This window comes from Babylonia areolata, chromosome 21 (assembly GCF_041734735.1).
Source record: "Babylonia areolata isolate BAREFJ2019XMU chromosome 21, ASM4173473v1, whole genome shotgun sequence".
In the NCBI taxonomy this organism is placed as follows: Eukaryota; Metazoa; Mollusca; class Gastropoda; order Neogastropoda; family Buccinidae; genus Babylonia; species Babylonia areolata.
The window spans coordinates 44,374,662-44,387,467 of NC_134896.1; the positions used below are offsets into that span (position 1 = coordinate 44,374,662).

Here is a 12,806-nt window from a genome sequence, read left to right on the forward strand (position 1 = left end):
TTGTATTTAATTCTCACATCAATGGGGAACCAATGTAGAGTGCGAAGGTGGGGAGAAATGTGATCAGTACGTGGGAGAGTCAGACGGGCAGCATTGTTTTGAAGTTTTTGAATTGGATGAAGATTATGTGGTCAGCCTATGAGAAGAGAATTACAGTAGTCAATTCGTGAGAGTACAAAAGCAGAAATAAGAGTTTTAGTAGTTCAAAAGGAAGGTACTGATGGATAGAGCTGATGCAATGAAGTTCACAATTTACTAAGCATTTAAAACCAGGCTTTCTGAGTGTTTTCTGATCAGCACTGCCTACAAGTCTGAACCAGTTGCTGTCAAGTTTTGGCAACATGTTTGGTAAAACAATCAACAATAATATCACACTAGACAGTAGCAATCAAATGCATTTTAAAAACCAGACTGTGAGTGTTTTGGTGGAATATACTGCACAGTATCGAACCAAAAAGACCCCTCTGAATAAAATAAGATTATTAAGCAGCTCAAACTGTGAATACTGTGATGTCATTGGTTGTGGAATTTTTTTCTTTCACAGTGATAAAATATCCAATATTTGGAGAAGTACTGATTAATTGTCCAACAAATTTGGAATCATTGTAAACATTTCAGTCACAATGGCTCTCTGATACCCAACAAATACCATTTATTTATACAAATACCATGTATTTAAGTATTATAACATCATATTATACCATGTATTTAAGTATTACAACAAATACCATGTATTCAAGTATTATAACATCTTACAAGCAAAAAATTATATAAGTATTTCAAATTATAAAACGCCAATTGAAATGAAGGCTTTCCCCCTTTTTTTTCTTTTTCACAGAGAACTATGAACAAGAAGGATGCTTTGATTGTTCCCTGTATTACTCAACTAATATTATACATAAACTTGTTATATGTACTATATTGATATACAAATGCACACACACAAACACATGCCCCCAACCCTACACACACACATGCACTGAAACATACACATACATGCATGCTCACACACTCACACATACATTGGAACATGCATTCTCTAACATGAGAGGGAATGGCACATTAAAAATCTGCACCAAAGCAAGAATCCCATTCACCTGTAAGCACTGATAGAAAATTTATGAAATGCAAAGCAATTGTCCAAGGGTAAGATAACACACAGACAAAACTGTGCATGAGAGAGAGAGAGAGAGAGGGGGGGGGGGGACACAAGACTCAGGCCAACAGCCCTATCATGACAACAGTAATGATATTCATGTTACAAAAAAAAACAAAAAAAACAAAAAAATCAGATAAGAAAAAAGGATTTCAAAACAAAACAAAAAAAAAACCAACAAAAAAACAAAAACACATGTAAATTATAGTCAGCCTTTATATAGACCGAAGCACACACACTCACACTACACATGACAAAACAACAACACATACACACTCGTTCTCATTCACACACAGCACACTCCAAATGCACATGCATGCATATACACACCCACATCCACACTTCCATATACAAACACACCCACACCTCACACAGACACATACTTTACACAAGTACGCTCACATATCAACGCACCAAAAAAAACACATGCGTTAACTCGACTGGACACAATCAATTTGCATGCTATTAGAAGTGGGCTTTAAATGCTGTGACAATCGTTATTGTGCTTTTTTTTTTAACTAATGCTCTTTTCCTAAAGGCCTGAACAACAAATTTTGACAAAATAACTAACTGTTCAGGGGAGTCAATATTAAATAATTTAGAGAACCTTTTACTTGAGTGAAACGGGGAATTCTTCCCACAAATATTGGTACAGCCTTGGCAGACAAACAAAATGTGAGTTACTGTTTCTGGCTCCTTAGTACACATAGGGAAAAGAATGTTTTCATCTGCCAATAATGATGCATAGTCAGTTGAGACACACCCATTCCGAGTTGTGCGAGAGCACTCTGGTATCCTTTCCACAGGCATGTTATATAAGTTTCCCTGGCAAAAATGTGTTTGAAAACCCCATAATTACTCAAACGTTTTGCTCTCATCAATGTCGTTTTTCCAGCGGTGACAAAAAGAACTACATAATCTTTCACACAATTCAATAAAAAAAAAACGCCTATCTCTTTCACAACCAAACAACCTTACTTATCCAATGCCATTATCACATAAGATTTTCTTCACCTGCAACATCCATGTTCCTGTGTCCTTTTTGTGCAATGATCAGAGCATGTTATAAGCTTTCTTTGAATACAAATTATCAGGCTGTCATAAAATTCAGAATCAATATTTCATTATCTTTATAACAGTGTTAATGAACAATGGATAGTGACCAAGTTCCCAATAAACAATATCATTTGTTGTTTTAATTGGGACATAAATAAATTTCTTACAAGCAAAGAGATGAACTCTTTCTATCTGTTCATATTGTCTATATCCCCATATCTCTGTTGGCATAATAGCAATGGGACTACTAGAGAATCAAACAACTTTAAAAACACATCTGGTGTGTTAAAGGGGATTCACCCTAGCATTTTAAGTATTATTAAAGTCTCCTTCTTTGCTTTAATGATGATTCTTCAAGAGCCGCTACAAAACTATTTTGTGTAGAGTATGTCAGTCCTAGATATTCATAATAATCATTCACAACTTCTAAGTTACTCAATCTTGTTCAATAGCCATTTTTCATTTGAAGATAGATGTCCACCTTTACTAAACACTATGACTTTGGATTTCTCAAGATTGACTGTTAAACCTAATCGTTCAGACAATACAGATAAAAGGTTAAGTTAGTTTTGTAGACCTACAACAGTTGAAGCAATCAAAGTCAAATCATCAACAAACAAAAGAATAATTAATTGTATTTCTGCTGGTCTGAAAGGTAAACTGTGTTTTGCTCTGGACTGAATATCATTTGCTCGTTGATTTATCAACACAGAGAAAAGAATTAGACTTAAATTTAAAATGTTGCCATGCTTTAGCCCTTGGATATGAAATACTTGGTAAGTTTATCTTTACATGTGAGCCAACAGAGGCATACATGGAGAGAGAGAGAGAGAGAGAGAGAGAGAGAGAGAGAGAGAAGGTAATAGGTGTATCTATTATTTGACCATTAAAAAAAAAAAATGTCCTATCATACCAATCATGTTATTACCATTACTGTCATACCAATCATGCATTACCATGCTGTCTTTCCAGTCCCGTTTTAGATTGCTATAATGCCAGCCGTGTTACTACCCTTTCTGTCATACCAATCATGTTATTATCCTTGCTGTCATACCAGTCATGTTATCACCCTTGCTGTCACAGTCATGTTATCACCCTTGCTGTCATACCAGTCATGTTATCACCCTTGCTGTCACAGTCATGTTATCACCCTTGCTGTCATACCAGTCATGTTATCACCCTTGCTGTCACAGTCATGTTATCACCCTTGCTGTCATACCTATTGTGTTATCACCCTTGCTGTCACAGTCATGTTATCACCCTTGCTATCATACCTATTGTGTTATCACCCTTGCTGTCATACCTATTGTGTTATCACCCTTGCTGTCACAGTCATGTTATCACCCTTGCTGTCATACCAGTCATGTTATCACCCTTGCTGTCATACCTATTGTGTTATCACCCTTGCTGTCGTACCTATTGTGTTATCACCCTTGCTGTCATACCTATTGTGTTATCACCCTTGCTGTCACAGTCATGTTATCACCCTTGCTGTCATACCTACTGTGTTATCACCGTTGCTGTCATACCAATCATGTCATCACCCTTACTGTCATACCAATCACGTCATTACCATTACTGTCATACTGTCATACCAATCATGCATTACCATGCTGTCTTTCCAGTCCTGTTTAGATTGTTATAATGCCAGCCGTGTTACTACCCTTTCTGTCATACCAATCATGTTATTACCCTTTCTGTCATACCAATCATGTTATTACCCTTGCTGTCATACCAATCATGTTATTACCCTTGCTGTCATACCAATCATGTTATTACCCTTTCTGTCATACCAATCATGTTATTACCCTTGCTGTCATACCAATCATGTTATTACCCTTGCTGTCATACCAATCATGTTATTATCCTTGCTGTCATACCAGTCATGTTATCACCCTTGCTGTAATACCAATTGTGTTATTACCCTTGCTGCCATACTAGTCGTGTTATTACCCTTGCTGTCATACCAACTGTATTATTACCCTTGCTGTCATACCAACTGTGGTATTACCCTTGTTGTCATACCAGTCATGTTATCACCCTTGCTGTCACAGTCATGTTATCACCCTTGCTGTCATACCAATCGTGTTATCACGGTTGCTGTCATACCAATCATGTCATTACCCTTACTGTCATACAAATCACGATATTATCCTGTCAGACCAATCATGTTATGACCCTTGCTGCCATACCTATCAAGTTATTACCCTAGCTGACATACCAGTCATGCTAATACCCTATAATATCATTCCAATCACGTCATTACCCTTGCTGTTATGCAGTCTTGTTATTACCCTGTCATGCCAATTATTACTCTTGCTGCCATATCAATTGTTATTACCCTTGCTGTCATACCAATTATGCCAATTCCCTTGCTGACATACCAACCATGTTATTATCTTTGCTGTCAAACCATTCGTGTTTTCTTACTTTCATATTAACCATTTCTTCATATCATTCATTACCCTGTCATACCAATTATGCTATTACCATCTCATACCAATCATGTTATTATACCCTTGCTGTCATACCATTCATGCATTATCTTTGCTGTCATATCAATGATGCATTGCCTTGCTATTAAACCATTTATATTACCTTTGCTGTCAAAACCAATCAATTTATTACCCTTCAAAATGTTATTACCCTTGGTGTCATACCAATCATCCACTACCCTTTTTGCTGAATGTTAATGACAGCTTTCTGTCTTGATTTGTCTCTTTTTCAATATTATCAATTCCATGCTATACAAAATCAATGTACAATCAAAGAAACAACCAAACAATAACACGAACTGTTTGTCTAAGAAGTAAAGCACACTTTGCTGAATGCAGTTTATTGCATGGAGAGGGGAATACAAACAGTGTGGTTGGTTTCAGACATTCAGAAAATGGACAAAAGATGATGTTCATCAAACAAATCTATCAGTATCCTGATGAGTGCTATCTCCAGAGCCTGCTAAGAAAAAGTGCACCATTTTAGTAATTTTTTCTGAACTGAAATATCAATGGCACTGGAACCAGAAATTTTAAACAATATATTGCACGTTCACAATGGCTATGAATTATTTTGATGACACAAATTACAAACAGCCTGCAATATTCCCCCTGTAGCTGAAACAGAGGGTGGATGGGGAGCCAAAATATCTTTTATAAGGAAGATGTGCACCATATCATGCACCACTACACTATTTCTTCCAAAAGCACAAACATTTTGATGTTTGTTGTTAATGTATTCTTGCTGTCTTTTGAATATAAATGAATAGGTGTCTGCAGAATTCATTGTTAACCTCTTGACTGCGCTGTTACCGTACGACGTACATCATGAAATGTCGCTCACCAATGCTGTATTGACGTGCGCCATACATGATGTTACAACGTGCTATGTTTTGAGTCCCGCACTGCAGAAAAAACAGTCTGCTAACCATTAAATTAGCTTCGCTGAGAGCTCTTTATCTCCTGAGTTCCATTAGCTAAAAATATTCACCTATTTGTCATATTTGTGGCGAAAGTTTTGGAAGTTTGTACAAAGCTCAAGTTGTGTTTGCAAAGCCATGGCTGAATGCAGACAAACCCCAACACTTGCAGGAGAATTGGAAGAAATCCTTCACGATGCAAATAGTAGAAATGAAGATTGTGGACTGAATGAGATATAACTGCATGAAGTTGATGCTGAAGATGCAGATTTTGACATGCAGGGGGGTGGAAGGTGGGGTTGCTTGACGAAAATGAACAAACAAGCTCAGCTGATTCAAGATGCAGGTGGTTGTTACGAGGTTTGTCAGTTTATTATTTGCTTTCTGTTTGTTGTAACAATGAATATAACTGCATTTTGTGCATTTTGAATGTGTTAAGTGTGATAAGTAGCTTTGTCAGTCACTGATCAGTGTCTGTGTGTGTAAGAGAGAGTCACGTGTGTACTGTGTGTGATCAACGCTGCGTGAGGGGGCGTGGCTTGCTGGCTGGCTCACTGTTGAGGGCAGCGTGTGTCGCTCGCCTAGAGTTTTCTGTGAATTCGTTCCCAAGTATGTACTGGTTTGTTTTGTTGTTGTTGTTGTGTGTGTGTGTGTGTGTGTGAGTGGGGGGAGGGGTGGTGGTGGAGGAGGAGATGTTTACACAACTGAAATCAGAGAATGATATACAGAATTGTATGCCTAAATTACTTTGTAAATGCAACACTTGCAGAAGTGTGTGTGTGTGTGTGTGTGTGCGTGTGTGCGTGTGTGTGTGTGTGTTGTCATTTTGTTTTGAATGAGAAAGAGAATGAAGGGGGTGTGACATGCCATGAACCAGTTTCAGTGTGTGTGTGCTGGGGGTATGGGGGTGGGGGTGGGGGTAGGTGTGTGTGTTTGTATTTCAGCTTCTGAAACCAATCAGAAATGAAATAGTACCATTTCATAACCTTTTTATATGTAAAAAAGCAAACAAACAAAAAAACCCCCAACAAACTTAGTCTTTATGCAATGTGTTTCAGGTATGCAGCATGGTGATGAACATGATGTTCATCCTGGACCATCTGGAGTTGACAACTTGCCACAAACCTGCAGCTGAAGACCAGCAGCAGCAAGACCAAAGGGCAGTAAATAAGCCTCCAGCAATTCTGGATTACAAAAAAAACAACATGGGTGCCATGGACCATTATGACCAACAACTGCAGCCCTACGATGCCACAAGGAAAACCCTGAAGTGGTACGAATATCTGTGTGTACATTTTCTACTAACTGCCATGCTGAATGCACACATCCTCAACAAAAAAGCAGGCAACAGCAGTACATTCCTGGACTTCCAGAAGGATGTAATTAGTGCCATGACTTTTGGTGTCCAAGACCCAGACACTGCTAAAGATGACCACACTGTTCGTCTATGTGGACGTCACTTCATTGATTGCATCCCACATACCCCACAGAAGGCCTGACTACAAAGGAGGTGCAGAGTCTGCCGGAAGAAAGGACAAAGAAAGGATGTGAGGTTCTACTGCCCAGACTGCCCCAGCAAACCGCACTGTGTCTTGAAGACTGTTTCCGTGAGTACCACACACAGCGTTTTTACTGGTGATAGATGCTGGGTTAGTACACCCTTTTTATTCTTTGTGTGGACTGTATTAGAAACTTATGGACCTGAACACTGTTGCACAACCTTTGACAGTGTGTGTGGTTGATCACAACAGTCACAAGAAAGACTGGTTGATATCCTGGTTGATGTTGCAGCACCTACATGATGGAATGACAGTCCCAATTTTTTTTTAATTGCATTTTATGGAATTTTTGTGTCAGACTGACTCATTATTTGAACATGTGAGTATTAAAAACAAAATCTTGGTTCATTTTCCTTTCATTTGATATATACTTTTTATGCATTTATCTTCAGTACTTTTTGAAATATAAGCAAATTAAAATCATTGGCGTGTTTTTCTTGTTTTTCTGAAAATTTTCTCAGCATAGGCTATAGCAAAACATACTAGCAGTGAAGGGGTTAAGGTGAAGAGCATACTGCTGAAGGAAATATACATATTTCAATTATGACAGGTATAAATCTGGATCCTTTCATTAATCATCTCCTAAGATTTTTTTTTTTTTCAAATCCAAAAAAATATCAAATACAGGGGCAATACAAATCATGTTGAAATGGATGAGACTGCAAAACAAAACAAAACAAAAACCACAAGAAAATACACAACCTACTGCTAACCAAAGAAGGATGTCAGATTTCAAGATGGTCTGGAGCCAATGTATAGCTGATAATCCGTGAAAAAAAGAGGTCATATAAACATTCAATTTAGTTCAGTTCAGTACAGTACAGCATATATCTATTGTCAGATTTACTAATGTTGTTTTGATATAAACACAATAAAGCTTTCATTGTTTTAAGCTCATCTACTCATATGTCTTCAGTAATCAAAACTTGTGAACTTACATCAGCAGTTCAGAGAAAATGGTGTACAGCCTTACCTATCTAGATGGAAATCTGGAGCAAAGACAAGGCGCCGGCCTTCGTATTCCATGGAGCGAAAGGCACAGTTGAGAAGGAGCAGTTCCATCCAACAGCACTCTATTAGATGAACTTGGTCACTCAAAGACAAGTCTGTGTAACCTAAAAACATGACACACACATTTTTCTGATCATATTTGTCTCTCAAAAGAAAAATACAAAAAGAAAAAAAACTCAGATGCTGGTAATATAAATGCTGAAATCATTATAGTTATTTCAAATTAATAAGATGGACTATATTCAATGACACAGTCAGTATTGTTACTAATGGCCAAGACAACCACACAGGTGGTGATGACATGGATACTTATATAGCGCCTACCTTCAGTCAGAGACCAAACTCTAGGCACTTTACAGAGTCATTTGCACAACAGGCTACCCACCTTTGACAGGTTGCCCACCTGCATGACCATTTTATTTATATACCCCACCATGTAAGCAGACATACTCCATTTTTATATTTATATATCCCACCATGTAAGCAGGCATACGTTCTTGTTTCCATAACCCACCGAACATTGACATGGATTACAGGATCTTTAACATGCGTATACACACAAAGGGGGTTCAGGCACTAGCAGGTCAACACTTATGTTGACCTTGGGTATCGGAAAAATCTCTACCCTTAACCCACCAGGTGCAACCGTGATCAAACTCAGGAAACATGGGCAAGTATCAAGCGATCTGACAATTTGACCACCTCACCCATCACAGGTCCACACTAAAGCTGAAAATATTCCTATACTGATTTTGTGGAACATGAAAGAAACCTGGAAAAAAAGTATAAAGCACAAGAATGGGGGCATCACCAGTACTTGTACATCATCATCTGTCTTGTAACCCTGGTTGGGGTTGTGGAGACACCACTGATAACTCTGACAATCTTCTGCCATCTATCTCGATTGTGGGCTGCTCTTCTGTGATTTGGTGAAAGACAAGCCTGTTCACTCCCAGATGTTATCTTCCCACCTCTTCTGCTATCTGCTTCTTCACCTGCCTACTGGCACTGTGCCAAGCAGGATGGTTTTTGCCAGGCCTGATGATCTCATCACATGTCCATATCACATCATTTTTCTTTTCCTTACAATACGAAGCAGGCTGTCATGTACCCCGAAGGCTAAGTTATTCTGTTTCTGAACTCATTTTGTGATGTGGTCTCTATATGAGATGTTCAGGATCTTGCAGTAGCATCTCATCTGAAGGGCTTCAATGCATCTCTGGAGGTCAGCATTGCGGGTCCAGAATTCACAAACGTACAGAAAAATGTTTAAAATAAGTGCACACATGTGTTTAATTTTTGATGCCAGGGAGATGTTTTTGTCATGCCATATGGATTTCAGTTTTGTCTGCGCTGCTATTGACTGCACAATTCGGGCCAGAATTTCTGGTTTCTATCCTTCTTCTGAGACAGTTGCACCCAGGTACTTAATACTGTTGACAGTTTCAAGTTTTTGGCCCTCCACTTTATGTCCTTTTTGATTCCACTGGTGCTGTTGGTCATGATCTTTGTCTTTTCTGCACTGATTTCCATGCTGTAGGCCTACGAAGTTTTGTCAAGGTTCTTGGCAAGATTGGTCAGTTCCTCTTCATCGCCTGCTAGACTGTCAATGTCATCAGCAAACCTCAGGTTTATGACGCTGCTACCTGTACTGACTGATCCTTCATTTTCTTCCAGTGTGTCAGTCATCAGTCTCTCTTGGAAGATACTGAAGAGAGAGGACAACCCTGTCTGACTCCTACAGTCATCCAGAACTACTCGCCTGTGCTGCCACTGAGGACTGCACTGGTGGTTCTGTCTTCAAATGACTTTGAAGAATTTGGCACTGATGTTATACTTCCTCATGGTGACCCCCAAAGTGCAGCATGCCATACTCTAATCCCTTCTTAAAATGTATGAAGATGAGGTATATATCTTGTTTATGTTGGAGATGTTTCTCGCACATGATTCTCAGATTGAAGATCTGCTATGTGGTGCTCCTTCTGCCCCTGAAACCAGCCTGTTCTTCAGCGATGATGATCTCCACCTGAGGTTTCAGTCTGCTGAGTGGTATTTTCAACAGGACTTTGCTAGGATGACTGATGAGACTCATGGTGCAATAATTCTGACATTTTCACGTTTCCTTTCATTGGCAGTGTGATGATTACCAAGGATTGTGTTAAAGGGGTCAGCCATTCCCTCGTCTGCCAGATCATGTTGCAGATGTTTGTGAGGGCGATTACTGGAGGAAAGCTTGCACCACTTCTTATCCTGGCTGAAGAACCTGACCTGAACAGAATGATAGAGACCTTCAACATGGCAGCAATAGAGACAGCAAACCAGGTACTTGGAAAATACAGAAGAAAGAAGAAACCCTGGGTCACCACAGATATGCGACAAACAGAGTGAACTGAAGAGCAAGAAAAACACTGCTGAAGGAGAGACACAGTATAGTGACGTCAACAACAAGATCAAGAAGGGAATGAAGAAAGCAAAAGAAGTGTGGGCAGAGCAACAGCGCAGTGACACTGAGGAGAACCTCCAGAAGAACAACTCCAATGGCACACCAGCCCATCAAAGACCTGGGGCTGTATTCATGGGGACTGACTTGCGTACGACCAGCGTAAAGCAAATGACTGGACTCTGAACGTCAAGATTTCTGCTGCAGCAAAATTGGGATTCATGGGGCGGGCGTGAGGGTCTAACAAGGAACGACTGGATTTCTCATAAATAGTTCTTGACAACACCTTCATTCTTATCTAAGAAAGGTATTTTCCCGAATATGTTCCCCTGTGCGCATGCTTGTCAGCTGCTGCTCTGAGAGAAATTTACACTTTGTTTGTTCAGCCTGGAGTTCATTGGTTTGTTTTGTCCGGAGGGCATCACTAACACGTGCGATCGTGTAGCAAGCATGTGGTTAACAAACTCAAATGCAGTCGCTGTTATGTTTTGAAGCACCAGTGTGTGTGTGTGTGTGTGTGTGCGTGCATGCGCACATGTGTGTGTGTGTATGTGTGTGTGTGTGTGATCATAATTTTTATGTACTATGTTTCTTTTTTTTGGTTGTATTTTAATGAAAGGCACAATAGAAACTAAACTTATTATTACTATCATTATTATTAACACCATCATTGTCATACACTTCTAGAAGGTACATTCTAGTTGACTGTAGTACTTAACAAAAATAAACAGGCTGTTTGTCTTTAACAAAGTCTGGGCGTACAAAGTGCAGTCCAGCAAAATCACTGGATTAAATTTCAGCTGTTTTAGTCTGCGTTTAGACTTGGACTTCGTCAAAGTTTTCCGCCATGAATACCAACTTTCGATGGATTGTCTTGGACATGTTTAGTCTGGACGTTTCCTTTTACACCTACCCCATGAATATGACCCCTGACAACCACCAGACAAGGATGAGTCACCACAATCCAAGACAAAGCAAGGAAATACCTTGCAGAAGAACAAGACATCCTGAAATGATGGACCAAGTACTGCTCAGAAATGTAAAATCAAACCACCAGAGGTGACCCTGCAATACTAGACTGTCCTCCCACAACAAGGACAACCATCTGATTCTGTGGGAAGAAGTAAAGCAGCCATCAGATCCCTGAAGAAAGTGAAGTCCGCTGGAGTGGTCAACATACCAGTAGGACTGCTGCTGTACAGTCTGTCTACTTTAGCAGTGCACTGTCCAAGTCAGCCAAGACAGATGAGGAAGACTCTCTGAAGACCTGCTTCAAGCACTGCGGCATTGACCCAAACACATGGGGAACTCTACCCTGCAATTGCTCAGCATGCGGTCATGCGGTCTGGTGTTGCTGTTATGAGGAGATTGGCAAAGCCATTCTGAAATGCCAGCAACGTAAAAAGGCACTTAGATCCACCTACACCTGGATCGCCTCAGTCCACCCTGCCCACAGTGCCACAGACCCTTCAGAGCCCAGATCGGACAAATCAGCCATTCACAAACCTCCCAGTATGGAGCTCATGCTCATCTTTACTTCACTTGCGAAGGAGAAACAACAATGAAAGCACTGACAGGGATGACACAGGATTGTTTTTAAAGATTTTGATTGTGTGTGTGTGTGTGTGTGTGTGTGTGTGTGTGTGTGTGTTTGTGTGTGTTTGTGTGTGTATGAGTGAGTGAGTGTGTGTGTGTGTGTGTGTGTGTTTGTGTGTGTATGAGCTGGTGGGTGTGAGTATTAGTGTTAGTGCTTCCTTTTGTGTTTGTTTGGTTTGCTTGTCAGCCTTCTTTGACTCTGTTTAAAATTATGTTCTGAGTGTTTTCTCTGAAAATGGTAAAGATGCTGAATCCAAATGGATGCCAACACAAACAGAACAAGCGTGAAATGAAAGAACATTCTAAATAAATGTGACAGAAAAGGTTGCATGACAACAAACAACAAAATCTGACTTTGTCCTGTTTCCACACTCCCTTCATGAGGGTGTAGCATTGCGAAACATTTTCTATCACATTTTTTGTAGAAAGTCATTTCATTTCAATGTTATTCCAACATCCACCAGGAAAGATTGGGGTGAAGTCTTGGTATACATTTCTATTTGGGTTATAACACATAGCCATGATATTGTTGTTTATTGTAATTCCAGTGCTGAATTCGATGTTGGTGCATGC

The 12,806-nt window shown here is 39.6% G+C and overlaps 1 protein-coding gene across 2 annotated transcripts in view; it reads right to left on the reverse strand.

Moving 5' to 3' along the window:
* Positions 1-12,806, reverse strand: part of LOC143296332 (uncharacterized) — a 486,076-nt gene that overhangs the window by 55,272 nt on the left and 417,998 nt on the right. For both annotated transcript variants that reach the window (XM_076608201.1, XM_076608202.1), the window contains exon 8: positions 8,160-8,301. In XM_076608201.1, the coding sequence (XP_076464316.1) occupies positions 8,160-8,301 (142 nt within the window). The remainder of the gene's footprint in view (positions 1-8,159; positions 8,302-12,806) is intronic.